This window comes from Micrasema longulum, unplaced genomic scaffold, assembly GCF_059751315.1.
Source record: "Micrasema longulum isolate JH-2025_06_02 unplaced genomic scaffold, ASM5975131v1 h1tg001297l, whole genome shotgun sequence".
Lineage (NCBI taxonomy): Eukaryota > Metazoa > Arthropoda > Insecta > Trichoptera > Brachycentridae > Micrasema > Micrasema longulum.
The window spans coordinates 428,955-446,194 of record NW_028278484.1 but is presented as its reverse complement, the minus strand read 5'-3'; the positions used below and the strand labels follow the sequence as shown (position 1 = coordinate 446,194).

Sequence of the window (17,240 nt, the reverse complement as noted above, 5' to 3'; positions counted from 1 at the left end):
TAAAAATATACCAGCCTAAATTAAAGATAGCTTTGCTTGAAATAATTAATTATCAAATAAAATATTTAGATACCAGCACATCAGAAATATATATTTAAAAAAAAAAAAACAACATTTGGTTAGATTGGTATGACTGCAACCGGTCGTCCTCTTTCTTTTCCGGTAACACTCGACAGAGCGACGGCAGTGTTTTATTTTTAGGGGTGTAGAATCTAAATCCATCTTCCAAAATGAGAATTTATAAGGATATTATTTCAGGTAAAATAAATAAAAAATATTGTATCTATTTGTTCCTGTGATATTTTTTCAAATTCCTACTTTCCAAGATTTGACGTTTCATGTTGACATCTCTATGACTCAGTTTTAAACTTTTCTCGGGTATTTTGATTTAAACATTTAATAAGAATTTTGAACTTGATAAATGCATAATGTTAAGTGTAATTTTTTTGATTAATAGTTACGTTGAATTTTATGTTTATATTTACCCATATGTTAAGTAGGTTATGATACCATCTGAATTTTATGTTTTTAGGCGACGAGATGTTCTCTGACTCGTACAAGATGAAGCTCATCAATGAGGTGCTCTACGAAGTTACTGGCAGGTTGGTGAGCAGATCCCAAGACGATATCAAAATAGAAGGCTTCAATCCATCGGCAGAAGAAGCTGATGAGGGCACCGATAGTTGCGTGGAAACTGGTGTCGATGTTGTTATGAATCATAGGCTTTGTGAATCTTTTGCTTTCGGCGACAAGAAGTCTTATACCCAATACCTCAAGGGATACATGAAAACGTAAGTTAGAAATTTTCGTTTCATTATCGCTTGCGTTGAAAAAATGTTATAATGGTGTGATTCATTAATTAAATTCATATTTATACCCTTCGAGGTCTTCTAAATAAATTCCTTGCACTCAACCATTTACGATTTTCGGTTTCATTTCTAGTGTGAGGATTATATACAAGTAATTGCTCGTGTTATTCCATTTAAATTTAAAACAGTCTGATGATCATTATTTCAATCAGTGTAACATTTAATCATCGCATTTTGCATGTTAAGAACAAGGAGCATAAGGTTATCAAAGTTTTTTTCATGTTCATTGTTAATTATGTTTTAGTATGAAGGTTTTTCGTATTCAAACAATTTTCATTATAATACAGTGCACCAACTAATACCGGAAGTAAACCGCATATCATTACTTTTGGAGCAAAATGTGCAAGAATAACCTATGTTACTATAAATGACTATTGTGTGGATGTTATCTTCCTACAGTTAAATAGTAACATTACATTTTCCTTAACAGGCTGAAAGTTTCTTGTGTGTGTATCTTGGAAGATAAATATTACAAAATTTCTTGTTCTATAACGTTTCTAAGAACGATCGACTGATAGTCCGACTATGAAGTATATTATTTGTTAAATTCCAATTTAGAATAATTTTTGTTGTAACATTCAATTAATGTTTTTTGAATTTCCAAGATTTTCATGACTATATAATATATTTTTCAATAGAGATGAAGCAGATAATGTTACACGATTTTACTATTTAAAACACTTTCTTTCAACCTTTTTTAGAATGTTTGTCCTTTAATATTTGCGTTATAATATTTATTATTTTAATTCTTAGATTATCCTTATTGAAAACTGTATGGAATGTTCAATGATTTAAGTGAAGGAATTTCGTTATTTTTCTAATGTTTTTTTCAACATCATGGTAGGGTTTTAAATTGTACAGTAAGTAAAGTTATCCGAGGAAATAGAAAGCTTATAAAATTTTCAAATAAATTAAAATAAATATTTGTTTTTTGTCAAATTTAGAATAAATTGCCTACCAAAATGCCAAATAATTAATTCATTCAAACTTTATTTCTAAAGTCGTCATTTAAACCAGCCAATGAATAGCGTAAGCCCTGTAAATGCCTGGACATACATATCCCCCTTTCAAAAATGTTTCCCCCTTTATTACAATAAAAAATGTCTTTAATTAATTTTATTAATGCACAAGATCATATTATAGTATTTGTTTTCATAATGGAATTGAGTTCATATGCGTGTTTTAATTTATTGACTGAAGTTTATTTTCTCTAGAAATCTTATCATAAATAATAGTTAAAGTTCTTAAAAAAAATTATAATTACAATATGTATTTTATTTGAAATTTTGGCATATTTTTATTCGAGTTACAGATTTTGCAGTCATTGCAGATGTATTATAAATTTTGTTGGGATATTTTAAAATTATTTTCTTTTGATAAAAAAAAAAGAAATAAGAATGTATAAACATTAAAATTATTTTTAAAAATCAGTTATGAAGTTATTTCCTCTTAAATGATACATTTAGTCATCCTTCTGAATTGTGGTATTCTGAAATGATCGATTTTTCTATTGAAAATTTTAATTCGACCAAACCATCGGCCTTATTTGGTTTTAGTTGAATATTTAGGATGCATTATTAACCGTGGTTTTATTGTTTTAAGGTTGGTAGAGAAACTAGAGGAGAAGGCCCCTGACCAGGTTGATGTATTTAAGACAAATATGAATATAGTGATGAAGGATATCCTCGGAAGGTTTAAGGAACTCCAATTCTTTACCGGTGAGACTATGGACTGTGATGCCATGATCGCTCTTATGGAATATCGGGAGATCGATGGTCAATCTGTGCCTATCCTCATGTTCTTCAAACATGGTCTTGAGGAAGAAAAGTTCTAAATAAAATAATTTCATCATGAACATATTTTTTAAATCTATAATTGCATTTTATCCAATGTTTTCCATTACATTTATTTAATATTAATTTTTCTATTTTTATTATACTCATTGATATATTTGTTCTCTCATGTGTTGCAAATTCAATTGGAGTTCTTTCTTTGCCACCTGTTTCGATATTAAAACTTGGTGCCCACAAAGTTAGAGCAATGATATTCATGTTGCTTACATTGATTTTCCATCTCGTGAGTTGATATTTATATTTATATTTATTATGGAAGATGGAAAAGATCCTGAATAATTAAAAACGTTCATCCCAATATGTCTTCATATTTCCTAAAATACACCCTTTTCAATAAATCCTATTATACTTACATACTAAATATTTCCTATCCAAGTACACATTAAAATCAGAACGATAATCTTAAGTTGATTGTTTTAGAGTTTTTAAGAAGTTGGTTGGCCAAACATCTCTCCCTCCCCATATAACAAAGGCTTCTTGACCTTATTGTTTTATCACAAACACTACATAATCACAAGCACATTAAACACATTTTGAAGTATGTTTTATCTATTATATAGAAGACTATTATTTGTGTTTAAAATAAATTTTAGAGGAATTTTGAAAGCATAGAATCCTCAATGTAAAGAAACAGTAATTTGGTATCCAATGATTTTGATTTATTTAGTACCCATGTGTCCAGTAAAAATTGTACTTCTTTTATATTTATTCATTTCAAATTACATTTGCATACATATTCAATAACATGTTATGGATTTTTAGGCTGTGTTAAGCCATAATAATTTACAACAAAAAATTTAAAAATGAAAAAAAACATAATCCAAAATACAAGAAATAACACTAAATACTTTGATAATAATAATTTCATAAAATACAATATTAAAAAAATAACTATTTAATCAAAGAAATAGCATTTAAAACTTCTAAAAGTAATAGAATATAAACCATACTGTTTTCTTTCATTGCCTAAATATATATTTTTTTTATCTGTATCTGTTTAAATTTATCTGGATTAAAAAAAACTTATTTAACTTAGCCCAAACAAATTTTTGTTTTCAAACCTCCATGATTTTTTTTTAAAGATTTTGATTTTTTAATTCTCTTGTAATTTATACTAGATAAATTGAATTCATCTAAATCTTCATAGACCTCTTCATTTTTACTTGTGATGTCACTTTCCAGTTGAATATAGGTTTTTTCTACCGTGGTTAAACAAATGTTAATGATTGGTGAACTAATTTTTTAAGTACATCAGAGGTGCTAGTCTGAACCACTCATGGCATGAGAAAACAGTTTCTTGTGTATTTTGTATGTAAATACACAAGATAATACGGCCACGAGAGCGTTTGGAATACCAGCCCAGGTATGTACAGTAGGCTGGAGTGAAATGTGGCAAAAATGTTTATTTTTTTAATATCATTGACCCCGTATTACTAAACGATGTTACGGATAAGAAGCTAGTGAAATCAGCATAAAAAAATATTTTTTTTACTTATCTTCAGGTGGCGCAGAAGACTTGAAATTTAGAAAAAGACGGAATTTTTCGAAACATTTCAAAAATAAAACTAATATTTTTATCCACTTTAACTTCACTATCTCACTTTAAAATATTAAAAAATGCAGAATTATAAATTCTTGATATTATTTCAACCTTCAGTCGTATCACCTTTATGCGGGGTAGCTTGTTGAACATCTGAGAAAAACAGATAAACTGAGGTTTTATATCGAATGTTTGCCTTTCTTTTCTCGATTTTATTCTTGCTCGGATGTATCCATCACTTGCTGCAGTTCCTCAAATAGCCAAACTTGCATCAGTGACTAGCTTTACGCCTCTCTCCACAGCTTGTGTGACAAGAAAACACTCCAGTAGAGATATTTATATTTTCATTCATAATTTTGTCCCTTATTTCACTTTCACTATATTTTGAAGTAAATGGCAGCCATAATATTTTTCTGTTGTCTGTTTTTCTGTTCATAAAATCATAATAGTAGTTTGCTTTAAAGTTTAATTTGGGGGTCAAAAACAAAAAATCTAATTATTATTTTTTTTTAATTTCCAAACTATATATCTGCACTTAAAAATTAGTACAAAAAAGATTGCAGAGAACATAACATTTTAAATTTAAATTTTGGGAACAGCCAGATCTATATTTACTTTTATACATAGAAAAAATCATGTTTATGGAATGGAATTTGTTAAAAAAGGAAACAGGTTAATCTAAATCTTTTTGCTTTATGTAAAACGATTTTCTTCTGAAAATTTCATTTTAATGAGGTTTTCCATATTTCGTTATTACGCCTGTAATATCCGTCAAATAACATTGTAAAAATATTTACGAGATTGATAAAACAATGTCGCTTTGGTGATGTATTTTTTCTGTTGATACCATAGAGAAAAAACACGTAATTTTATTTTGAAAAAAATTAAATATATTTTGTTGAAACAAACTTATAATTTTAATGAGAAATTAGAAATGTTTAAAAAAATAAAATCGCTTTACAGATATTGTTAGCGCATCGACGGTTTATTAAAATACCCTCAATAAAACTTAAGAATACTATTAAATTTATCTCCAGGTGAGCTAGCGTCACCTACTATAGGAAGTCTACATCTATCTCCTGTACACTAAAGATATAGATAATATTATCAAAGAATGTGGATTGTGGTCTCACTGATGATACACAGATTTATTATTATTGTAAACCGAGCGAGATAAATGTGTTTGTTAATCTGATTAATGGTTGCATTGAGAAAATAGGAAACTAGATGGCTGAAAATAGGCTAACACTTAACCCATCTAAAACGGAACAACTGCGGATGGCTTCAGCCAGATGACAGAATTTGATTCAGGATACGGCACCGCTTTACCCACCGTCCAAACTACTGGGAGTCATTCTTAATTCTGACCTTTCTTTTGACGCTCAAATTAGTAGAACGATAAGTTCATGCTTTTACCAGCTTAGACAGATTAAATGCATACGTAAAAAATTGCCAGTTGATGCTGCCCGTCAATTAATAAATGCGTTTGTAGTGTCAAGATTGGATTACTGTAATGGTATCTATGCAGGTCTACCAATGAATAAAATGACTCGCCTACAGTCTATTGAATGCCGCAGTGAGACTTATTTTTGGAATCTCTAAGTTCAGTCATATCACTCCACTACTTCGGGAATTACACTGGGTACGTTTTCCACAGAGGGTGGAATACAAACTCTGTTGGCTTACGTATAAGTTACTGCACAACTCTGCTCCAGAATATCTAAGGGAACTGCATTCCAGGTGAACTAGCTGACAGACGTCTCACGCTTAGATCAGCTACATCTACGTCGAAAGGAAAAGTTATTATACCTCTATGCAAACAGCGCATTTGCGGTCGCAGGTCCTACAGCATGGAATGCTCTCCCAGCAGAGGTCCGAAACTGTGAGAGTAAAGTGATGTTTACGAAAAAACTTAAAACCCACTTGTTCTCTAAATTATTTGAATAAATTCTTAGCATGTGGTGACAAAGTACATTACTTTTCTTAAAATAAAAAGTTAAAATAAAATTTATATCTTTATATAATCGCTTTGTAAAGCGCCCTTGAAGTATTATATTACGAAAATGGCTCTATATAAGTTATCCATAATAATAATATAATAATGAGCTATCATATCTATAGCATAAACTGTTATTGCAGTATACCTTCTTTGGTTACATTACTCAACCATAGATGTCTGAAGTATTCTTTCAGTTTACGATCAGCTATATGTTTTTGAGCACAGATGGCAGTAAACGAATCAATGTTCTTTATAAAATTAACAAAACCTACATTCTGTACTGAAAAATGTATGATTTAATAAAATTTTGTTAATACTTGCATACTATCTATTTTTATTTATTTATAAACCCTTACGGATTATTACAATTTTTGAGTGTGTCCAAATGTCTGTAGACAAAGAACTGGATTTGAAATCCAGTCAATAAGATTATTAAATTACTACCATTAAGATTAACAAATTACAAGAGGGATGGAGAACATTTTAGAGAAGGGGACATAGAAGTCTAGGCATTTACAGGGCTTATGACCTGTCATTGGCTGGTTTAAGTGGCCACTGTCTAACATTCACCATTTTGCCTATGTTTAAACATCCACTCTTCCATCTGTTGACTTGGTATAAGAATTATTAAAATTGGAAAATTATTTACAGGCTAGTATGTGAAATAATTCGATCAGACGAATCTCTTCCCAACAAATAAAGGTTTCAGCTCTTTAACATCACTAAAATCAACAGATGGAAGAATTGAAGAAATATGGATGTTCAAACATAGGCAAAATGGTGAATGTTACACATTGTATAATGTGGCCCTTTAAACAGGCCTATGACAGATTATAAGCCTTGTAAATGCCTAGACTTCCATATTTCCTTATCTAAAATGATCTCCACACCTGTTGCAATTTGTTAACCTTACGAATTACATTAACAAAATAATTGACAAAATAATAATTTTATTTAACAATATATTTTTTATTTTTTAAATTCATATTCTATTGTTCATGATACCTAATGTTTTAGTTCATTTCTCACTGGTAGCAACATAGTTTTAAGTTTGTTCATAAGTTTCTATTCTGTGTGTCTAATTGAACCAGAATCTTGGATGAATGTTTTTGACTCGATGGCTACTCTCAGGTAAAAATCCTGAAAAAGGAAATCGAGTGGAGATTAGTCCGTCTCATGATGTACTGGCGTATATGTAAACTTACCTACTATGCCTTAGTTTCTGTGGTTTTACATTTCAAAACTTCATACCCAGTCCATGGACCGGCGCATAAGAACTTGTGCCTATACCGGTGGTCGGCAAACTCATTAGTCAAAAGAGCCAAAGATCAGCAGTACAAGAATTAAGATTTCTTTGGCGAGACAAATTTATTTTCGTATAAAAAGGTTTCCTCAAAGCCAACGGACCTTATTATGGGTTATAAGATTTGTGTATTCTCTTCTCTCCATTTCAACGGAAAATTCTTTGAATTGGCGATAATTTATTGACCAATTGTGTTGACAATCTTAATTACCAATTCCAAAATATTAAATTTCTTCTGGAGATGTCTTCGCACAAAGCGCTTCTTGGTGAATGATGCAACGATAAACAAGTATCTCGTGATGAAAGAAACAGAACCTTTTCTCTTTCCGGTCACACTTTTTGTCCCATCTGCTGAAATTCAAACAATTTTATCGTGTGTAAGATGATGTTTCTTTGTCCATTTAATGACAGCATTTGCAATATCCTCGCCACGTGTTTGACCTTTCAGTGGCAATAATCCTAGAAGTTCTTATAAGGAGCTGTTGACAAAATAAGCGAAGACCACTGGCCTATACCAATACGGCGTTCTATACACCATTGGTTCGGATACAGGTAGGGTAATATTACTGTTCATGAATACTTGACAGTAAACTTACGTATAACAAACATATTGAAAATACTGCAGAAAGAGTTTACAAAATTTTAGGGTTTGTCATAATGATCAAACGATCAACCCAAGCTTTTACAAAAACTGACGCAACAGTGGCGGAGAAATTTGATGAATAGAATTTTGAACATAGTTTTTCTGTCTCTCTCTCGCAGATGCCTCCCCGATATTGTGCAAGAAAACAACTGCACGTCGGACTAATTATACTTAACTAAAATCGGGGTTTCGTTGTTCTGTTTTCTGCACCCCAAAACTACATTATTTTATTTTATTTTAAAAGAATATCAGAATGATATTTTCCGTGTCGGTACCATTTTCGTTTTCAAAAATGATTTATCGTATTCGTATTCCGTACGTCCGAAGACTCGATGGTTGCTCTCAAGTAAAAATCCTGAGTAAACAAATCGGGCCTCGTTGTGCAGTAGTTGGCGCGTTCGCCTTCCATTCTTGTGGTCCCGGTTTCTACTCCTAGCAGGGTAGAAGTGAAATATTAATTTCAAGGATTGTTTAAACTGCGATTTTGAATTGTTCCTGTACTGGCACCTGAAGCGTAAGGCTAATCACCTTACATTTGTAACATATGATTGAAATATGGTAGACACTGCAGTGCCCTATGCACCAAATGACGGGGAAAGGGGAGTGAGGAATGAATGTCTGGATTATGTTCTATATTCAGATATATGTTTTCGTCATTTAATTATTATAGTTAAGTTCTTTATGTCAGGTTAAGTTAGGTTATATGAGAAACAAAATAAAACAGGTTGTGATTTTGTAATAGATTTATAATAATAAGAATATTATTTAGACTGTGATTAAGTTATAAATACAAATACTATTTTACAGAGCTACACAGTAGATGAATTGCTTTTTTATTTAGGAAATGTTTGTTTTTATCAATTTATCATGTAGGTATGTAAATACAAAAAAACAATTCAAAGTATCATTTAAATAAATCATTCTGCTAGGAAAATTAACATAAAATGTCATTAATTTATTACATTACTATTGCTCTGATTTATTAATATAATATTATACAAGTTTCATAAGTTAACCTTGTAGGTTGGTAAATTATTTAAAATGAATTGATTCACAGTTTAAAAATGAAATACAAAAGGAAATACGAAGTTTATGATGTATTTGATGACAGACGAAATGCTTTTGAGACCATTGTCTACTGTTATTTTTTTTAATAACTGATGATATATTTATCAATTTAGTACTACATTCAATAATCACTGAGACCAATGCAATCGAGAAATAATCATTCCTTAGACTCTAGTTTGGTGTCACGTTGAGTAGAATAAATCACAAAACAGTAAAATAAACATAATTTCAAAATCAAGATAAAAAGTTACGTAATATCGTTATCACAATTTATTAGCAATTATTATTATTCTCCTAAAATGCAATCGAGTACAGAAAGACATAACGGAATATTAATAACAATAACTACCAATGAATTTAATGAACATTTCCAAGCATTGACAAATTTAAAAAAATACATTTTGACACCTGTGAACGTTCTTAAATGGGAATGTCTTTTCGAATGGTATTATTTCTAAGTTTTTTATGCTTGAAGTTTTTGAATAAACTTTGATTCAGTATTTATTAATTATAAACATTCTGACTATTGCAAACTTTTATATATACCGTGAATGTAATACAGGTGCTTTTTTTTTTAGCAGTATAGAAATTTCAAATATAAAAAATATTGCATTTTGTTTTAAGTCTGTTGCAGTACATAATATTGTAAATGAGCGCGACTTGAAGGAGTTTGATTATCATGTTGCATTTATAGGAAACAAATGTGTAAAATGATATTGAAAATGTTGGTTTATAACAATTATGCCAAAAAGGACCGGCCTAGAAAAGAATTTTTTGGCTAAAATAAAAAAAAATACCAACCAAAACTAACCAACTTAATATACAATACATTAAATACTTTATATACTTTTTTTTACATATTTACAATGATTAAAACGAAAACATGTTTGCATTCATTTTGCATTTTTTGTTATTTACAACATTTTCTGGGCATATAATAATTAGTCAATATTTTAAGGACACCTAAATATTGATTTGTAATATCGGCTATGTGATTCGTTAAATGCAAAATGTATAATTTATTTTAAGATATGGCAATTTGGAGTTGTAATCTGCAAATGTTTAATTTAGTCAGTACTAAAGGGTAATTGAATTTATATATTATAAATCACTCGATTCGCACGACACGACTAGGCTGTACACAGTTGAATATAATAATAAAGTATCACTATAAATAAGTAAAAATGACACAAATATCATACCGTCAAATATAAAATACAATCATAGTAAAATAGGCTGTACCAAAGTCACTGGTCAATTTAGAAAACATTAATCTAAAAGTTTTCTTACTATGCAGTCTTTTTTATACACAAATTTTATACACACGTTTCTCAACTATCACACATTTCCACTAGCGAAGTGTCTTTTTATATTTAAATATGACATGGAATGGATATATTTTTATTGCTATTTCTTTAAAGATCACCTTAGCGTAACAGTTGCGACTCAACAGCTAAATGTATTATCATGATTGCACGAGTGGACGTAACCATCTTCCGGATGAGTAAATCCATTTTCGGATATTACCGAATATTCCGGTTCATTCGTGATGGGGTGACTGCAGTAGCCATTGTTACGACTGTGTTCGCAATTTTCTTGATGTCTTTGATAAGTGCTGATAATCTCCGCGTTTCTCGGAAAACTATTTTCTTGTTTTCGAGAGTAACGCGATTCGATATTCCGTTTATTATCAGTATTATATTTGATACTGTTAGTTTGATTGACTTTCTTGTCAGACAGCGATCTCAGAGATCCGTTATTGAGAGTGTGCGGTAACACTCCATTCTTGGTGGCGTGCTGAGCTAGAGCGCCATTGTTGAGAGTGTGGGGATGTCGGCAAGTGTCGCCGTTAATATAAGTAAATCCGTTGACGGGCAACGTTCCCCCGCCTCCCTGCAGCCTCTGCGGCCGGCGTGTGGAGCCCTGGGCTCCTCCCGGCAAGAAGAACACGCTGGGGGAGGCGTACAGCTCTAGCTACAGTTCCGTCACCGGTATCGGTCTCATGCCGGGCCCGAGGGGGGGCTGGGAGCCGGGGAACTGCGGGGGGTGCACTCCACGCCCGATGTACTCCTCCTCGGAGAAGGTCTTCTGGTACTCGTGCTCCTTCCTGGACATTGCGCGCTTGTTCCACTTGTAGTCCTTCAGCGCTTCGTGCACGCGTCTCCTGTAGCGGTACAGCAGGAGAACCAAGACCGTGAGAAGCGCCACGCTGCCTACAACTAGAGCGCCGATTATAGCTTGCTGTCTAGTGTCGTGTAGAGCGCAACCCAAGTCATCAGGACCCAATGTACGCAAAATTCTCTCTTTCAGGTGGTCTGGACTAGCGCATTGGACTTGACTGAAATTCTTCTGCGATAATCGTTCCTGCAGCCATAAAAGTTGGCAACCGCAATGCAACGGATTATCGGTCAATTCTAAGCGTTTTAATTCATGCCACGCTAAAAGGGATTCCGGCAACGTGGTAAAGGCATTTTCTCTCATAATTAAGTGACGCAAATTTGGAAGACCAGCTAAAGATCCATCTTCGATAGTGTCTAACTTTTTATTACTGGCCAATATCAATGTATCCAGATTTAAATTTTCGTTAAAGGCCGCTCGTTCGATCTTCTCTAATTGAATAGCTCCAGTGATATCAAGTCTTCTAAGATTAGACAAGCCTTTGAATGAGTTTGCTTCGATTACAGTAAAATCATTTTGACCGAGAACGAGTTCTTCTAACCTTGTCAATTCTGAGAGTTGAATAGTTGGTATGTTTTTCAAGCGGTTATCCATCAGATCTAGATTTCTTAAGCCCGCAAGTCCTTTGAATGCCCCATCACTGATATTCTGAAGTCCAGCTCCAGCCAAATCTAGTACGGTAAGACGACCGAGACCAGAAAATGCGTCATCGGGAAGGGCAGTAAAGGCATTTAAGCCAACGTGTAATTCAGCCAAGCTTCTGAGGAGCGAAAATGATGGAGTAGGGACAGAAGTAAGCTGATTATCATCGAGATAAAGAACTCTTAAAGAAAATAAACCACTAAATGCCGCAGCGTCAATTTGAGATATTCTGTTCTGACCCAAATTAAGCTCTTCAAGTTGGGGTAAAGCTGAAAAAATGCCATTGCTCAATTCTTCCAAGAAATTTCCTCGTAGGTTTAAAACCGTCAACAATGGTAATCCGTTGAAAGTCCAGTTATTCAGAGATGAAATTTTATTGTGGTTTAAGTGAAGTTCTTGTAATTTCTTCTGACTGTCAAAACTATCCATCGGAATACTGACAAGCTGATTGTATGACAAATCTAAAAAGTAGAGTTCTCCGTAAAACTGGATCGAGCTGTCAATTCTTTTAATGACATTGTTCCTTATGACCAGTCGCTGTATCGATGGATTGAGGGTAATAGGCAGAACACCTAATTTACTCTCTTCACCACACACTACGACGAGAGTATCATCATCACAGTTACATCCGTTGGGGCAGTTGGCTAACGCGTTTGTTAGTGTGACGGTCAAAAATAGTACTGTGACGAAGGTCCAAGCAACAGTTTGTGGAACCTGAAACAAAAGAAAAAAAGGTTTTAGAGCAAACTTTTACATAAATAAAAAACATGTCAACTATCAACATATTTACGCGAAAAAGGGTTTCAAATTTTACATCGACAGTACAATAACTTCCAAAAATGGCAAATTTTTATTACTTTATTTTTAGTATACGAAATAAACAGTATTTCAATGTAAAGAACACTTAAATTTTGTATATGCACAAATATAAAATACGTATCAACATGATATCTAGCTAAAAATACAATTCCTTTTCATTAATGCTAAGCCCATATATTTCTTAAATATTATTGTAGGTAATCTATTTCTTCAGTTTTCACATCTTTCTCTAGAGGATAAACCGCGGGGTTAATGATTATGAAAATGAGAAAATATTTCAATTAAGCCATCGTGCCTTTTAATAAAGGATATCTTTTGACATAGCTGAAGCAAAGAATACCCGAAATAATTAATAACATTGTACACAAAAGGGAAGGTCTTTAGAGGCCGTCAAAAAGTTCCAAAGAAATATAAGGCAAACAAAATGATTGGGAAGTCAAAAGACAATATTTATAATTAACGAATAATGAATTCACCTTAATAAAGCTAGTCTTGTTTTAAGAAAAGCTTTAATACAATCAAGAGATGTTCAGTTTTTATTTGCAGAAGTAAATTAAGGGGGCGGACGATTTTCCGTATTTTAAAAATAAAGATATTTTTAGTACAAAACTTTTTGAAACACTGTAATATGAAACATTTGTCAGTGTGTAATAAGTTTATGTTCCTTTAATTATGTTCATGTTTTAATTATATTATAACTTTGAATCGATTAACTTTATTATGAAAATCCCTCTTTTTCCTCACCCCTTAACCTTCTTACGTGCTCTTTTTTTCTATTATTATTATTATTATGGATAACTTATTTAGCCCAAAATCACTCGCAAACGAGTGGAGGCGTATAAAAAAAAAAAACTTATTTAGCGCCATTTTCGTAATAAAATACCTCAAGGGCGCTTTACATAGTGATTATATTGTTAAATTAATTTAATTGAAGCTTTTAAATTCGTAATTTAATTAAAAAACAATTTATTTTGTTGTCACATGCTACGGATTTATTCAAATGATTTAGAGAACAAGTGGGTTTTAAGTTTTTTCCGAAACATCGCTTCACTTTCACAGCCTCGCACCTCTGCTGGGAGAGCATTCCATGCCATAGGGCCTGCGACCGGAAATGCGCGTTCACTAAATTTAGTGCGCTGTTTGCGTAGAGGTATAATAACTTTTCCTCTCGCCGTAGACGTAGCTGATCTAAGCGTGAGACGCCTGTCAGCTAGTTCATCTGGAATGCATAGTTCCCTTAAATATTCCGGAGCACAGTTGTGCAGTGACTTATACATAAGCCAACAGAGTTTGTATTCGACCCTCTGTGGAAAACGTAGCCAGTGTAGTTCCCGAAGTAGTGGAGTGATATGACTGAACTTAGAGATTCCGAAAATAAGTCTAGCTGCGGCATTCAATACAGATTGTAGGCGAGTCATTTTGTTCATTGGTAGACCTGCATAGATACCATTACAATAATCGACTCTAGACACTACAAACGCATTTATTAATTGACGGGCGGCATCAACCGGCAAATTTTTGCGTATGCATTTAATTTGTCCCAGCTGGTAGAAGCATGAACGATTGTCTTATATATATATATATATATAAATATATATTTCTCTTTACTAAGTTAAATGTTCTCTCATTATATTTGTGAAAAACTTTGACTGGATGTATGTACTATTTTTATATTTTATATTCTTGTTTTTCCTAAAAAAAGGAACGAACAACACTATTTGATCGATGTGATTAAAAAAATAATATAGAAGGTTTAATTTTATATTGGTAAGTCAGCAGTATTAATGCAGTCATATCTTAGATTAGATGATAAAAAAATGGTGAATATTACACAGTGTGTAATGTTGCCAGTTAAACCAGCCAACGACAGGTTGTAGGCCCTGTAAATGCCTACACTTCCATATTCCCTTCTGAAAAATGTTTTCCGTATCTGTTGCAATAAATTTAGATCTAAATAACTGCCTGGATCGAGCCTGTCTACAAACATTTGGACATAAATCTTGGTGAAATAAATGTTTAGTATCGGAGTTCAAATTGGTTCCATGGACAGATTTCCATTATTATGCTAACGCCCCACCTCGGGAGGCAGAATATTATTATACAAAGGAATGCTACGAGATGCGAAGGACTTGAATTGAATCGATTCGACGTGTGTGGTATCCAGTACTGACATTAATATATTATATTCCTCAGAAGAGTTATAATATACGTATAAACTTGTGCAACTTATAATACATGTGCTGTAAAAAAGGCAACACGCTAGAAATTCGATAAGAAAGACTAAAAGTTGTAGTTACTAATGATAACAATTGTGTCGGTTAACATCAAAAATGGATATATCCAGACTAAGCATTTTTTCACAAAGAACACTTTTCTGAAACTGATTATTGCTATTCGACTAAATTGTTATTTAGACTATATGTAGGTCTGACGTAGGTAATAAAAGTATTTTACGTTATTTGATTTGATCAATTAGACTTAGTTTCCGTGTAAAACTTATACATAATTTGGATGTAACTCATTTTGATATATCGGAATGGATTTAACTAGTTTTGATAAAATTAATTCGTGGATTTAACCAGTTTTGATCTAATCTGTCATTGAATGTCTGTGTCAGGGTTGTCACTTTTACGAAGTAAAAAATAAATAAAACTAATCGTTTTGAGTGTTATTGTGTTATTTGAGTGTTATTGAGTGTTATTGAGTGGATGTTGCCGATTTTGATATAAAATCAAACTTCTGACAACAATTATTATGGTATAATATTGGATTTTCCCATTTTTGAAATAAGTATTCTATGTAAAACTAAACTTTTAATCGTGTTTCCACAAAAAATGATTTTTTCGCCAATTTTGATATCCATCGACACAATTATATAAAATGAAACTGAACGAAATCCTATGCTATATGTGATCTCATTAACTTGTTAGTACCCAATAAGGCAGGTAATATGCTATAAGGTGAACTTGCATATTATTACTTATTACGAATGGCCATAAAAGTTCACTATTCTTTCGAACTGGATATAATAAAATATTATGAATTTGCCGCTAAAATTTTATTACTCCTGAGCCAATTTCATTTCCGTATTTTTTTATTCAATTGGACGAATAAATGTTGATTAGGCACTCTTATTCCTTGGTAACATTTCAGTCGAGGGAACGCATTTTTATTATATCTGTTAAATGTTTACGAGATGCTCAATTCGGGGTAATAAGCTAATCTTCTATTCAAAACTCCGGGAAAATTGTTTGTTCGCTTTACGCGTGTCAAAAAGGAGAATAATATATGCAAATATTGTGTCTTCAAGGTGAGGTTCTGAGAATTATTATTTCGAAAACATTTCATAACACACACGAATAAACGAAACCCGGACGATTCACTCGTATCAGAAATGTAATTATAATTTATACATTAATTCGAAATAAAATGAATATTTTTATCATAAAACGCGTATTGTAAAGAATTCTGTAAAGATTTTATAAACGTTAATGCGAGTTCGCATTTTCGTGATTAATGTACTTATTTATCTGGATCCCGCGAATATTAAAACGTTTCGCAGAATAATATTGAAAAAGGTTTCCGCCGAAGAAGGTTTGCTTACGTAAGGGCTAAGAAAAATAAGAGTTTACTTTAAGTAGTGCAGAGAACGGTTAAGGAATTTAAAGTGGATTATGAGGGGAGGCTGAGAGGATATGAGGAAATGGATTCCCCACTCTAAAGGAAGGCTTTAGTTTGATTCAGATGGGAGGGGTGTCAACTTCTCTCAGAAGTCGCACGCTATTTATAAGGTCACCAGACTTTGCGATTATATTCCTCATCGGAAATGAAGTTTGACTTTTCTATATTGCGTATTGTTAAATTAACTGTGGATTTTTCGATTGACTTAAGTACATATTGTTAACATATTTCTACTCATTGTTGTGTTATAGCTGTAGAAATACCATATTTTTCTTCTTGCGGTCCCCCCGACGCACGGTGTTTGGAAAGTCAAATCTGACTAGGCGTTCATAAAATTTCAAAATATTATTTTTATTTTTTAATTATTAATAAACGTGTTTACACATGTCCGGACCTCCAGAAAATAATTAAAGAATTTCCTCGGTAACACTATTTATCCGTAGGGGCACGACGTTGGCGATCACTACAGCAAAAGCATATCGGTCCTGCGCAACTTTTATAGTAAAAAAAAAGAAAATACAATAGATTACTAGAAATTTATTATTATTTGCAATAAATTATGTAAGATTGTTGGACTTTTGGTTTTATTCAGATGAATGAAATATAAAACATAGAATATATAAGATAATGGCGTATCGTAGTGTC

At 32.3% G+C, this 17,240-nt stretch overlaps 3 protein-coding genes across 6 annotated transcripts in view; 1 reads left to right on the top strand and 2 right to left on the bottom strand.

Moving 5' to 3' along the window:
- Positions 1–4: 4 nt before the first annotated feature.
- On the top strand, positions 5–3,020 carry Tctp (translationally controlled tumor protein). The gene is made up of 3 exons (XM_088234889.1): positions 5–258; positions 533–791; positions 2,472–3,020. Exons 1-3 carry the CDS (start codon positions 231–233, stop codon positions 2,701–2,703), a joined length of 519 nt encoding a protein of 172 aa, XP_088091015.1. The 5' UTR covers positions 5–230; the 3' UTR covers positions 2,704–3,020.
- A 5,915-nt stretch (positions 3,021–8,935) lies between these two features.
- The window catches only part of LOC148276019 (uncharacterized), a 209,344-nt gene continuing 201,039 nt past the window's right edge, over positions 8,936–17,240 (bottom strand). For all 4 annotated transcript variants that reach the window (XM_088234880.1, XM_088234881.1, XM_088234882.1 and 1 more), the window contains one exon: positions 8,936–12,809. In XM_088234880.1, the coding sequence (XP_088091006.1) occupies positions 11,250–12,809 (1,560 nt within the window). In that variant the 3' untranslated portion in view covers positions 8,936–11,249. The remainder of the gene's footprint in view (positions 12,810–17,240) is intronic.
- Positions 10,674–11,249, bottom strand: LOC148276020 (uncharacterized; the record flags this gene model as incomplete). The annotated part of the gene is made up of 1 exon (XM_088234884.1): positions 10,674–11,249. A coding segment is annotated over one exon (528 nt), but the record flags the coding sequence as incomplete, so codon positions are not given.

What these genes read in the sequence shown, in the direction of transcription:
- Tctp (XM_088234889.1), top strand. Translation starts at nt 231, where the DNA reads ATGAGAATTTATAAGGATATTATTTCAG. An exon ending in TTATAAGGATATTATTTCAG is followed by an intron (nt 259 to 532) that starts GTAAAATAAATA and finishes TTATGTTTTTAG; the next exon opens with GCGACGAGATGTTCTCTGAC. An exon ending in CTCAAGGGATACATGAAAAC is followed by an intron (nt 792 to 2,471) that starts GTAAGTTAGAAA and finishes TATTGTTTTAAG; the next exon opens with GTTGGTAGAGAAACTAGAGG.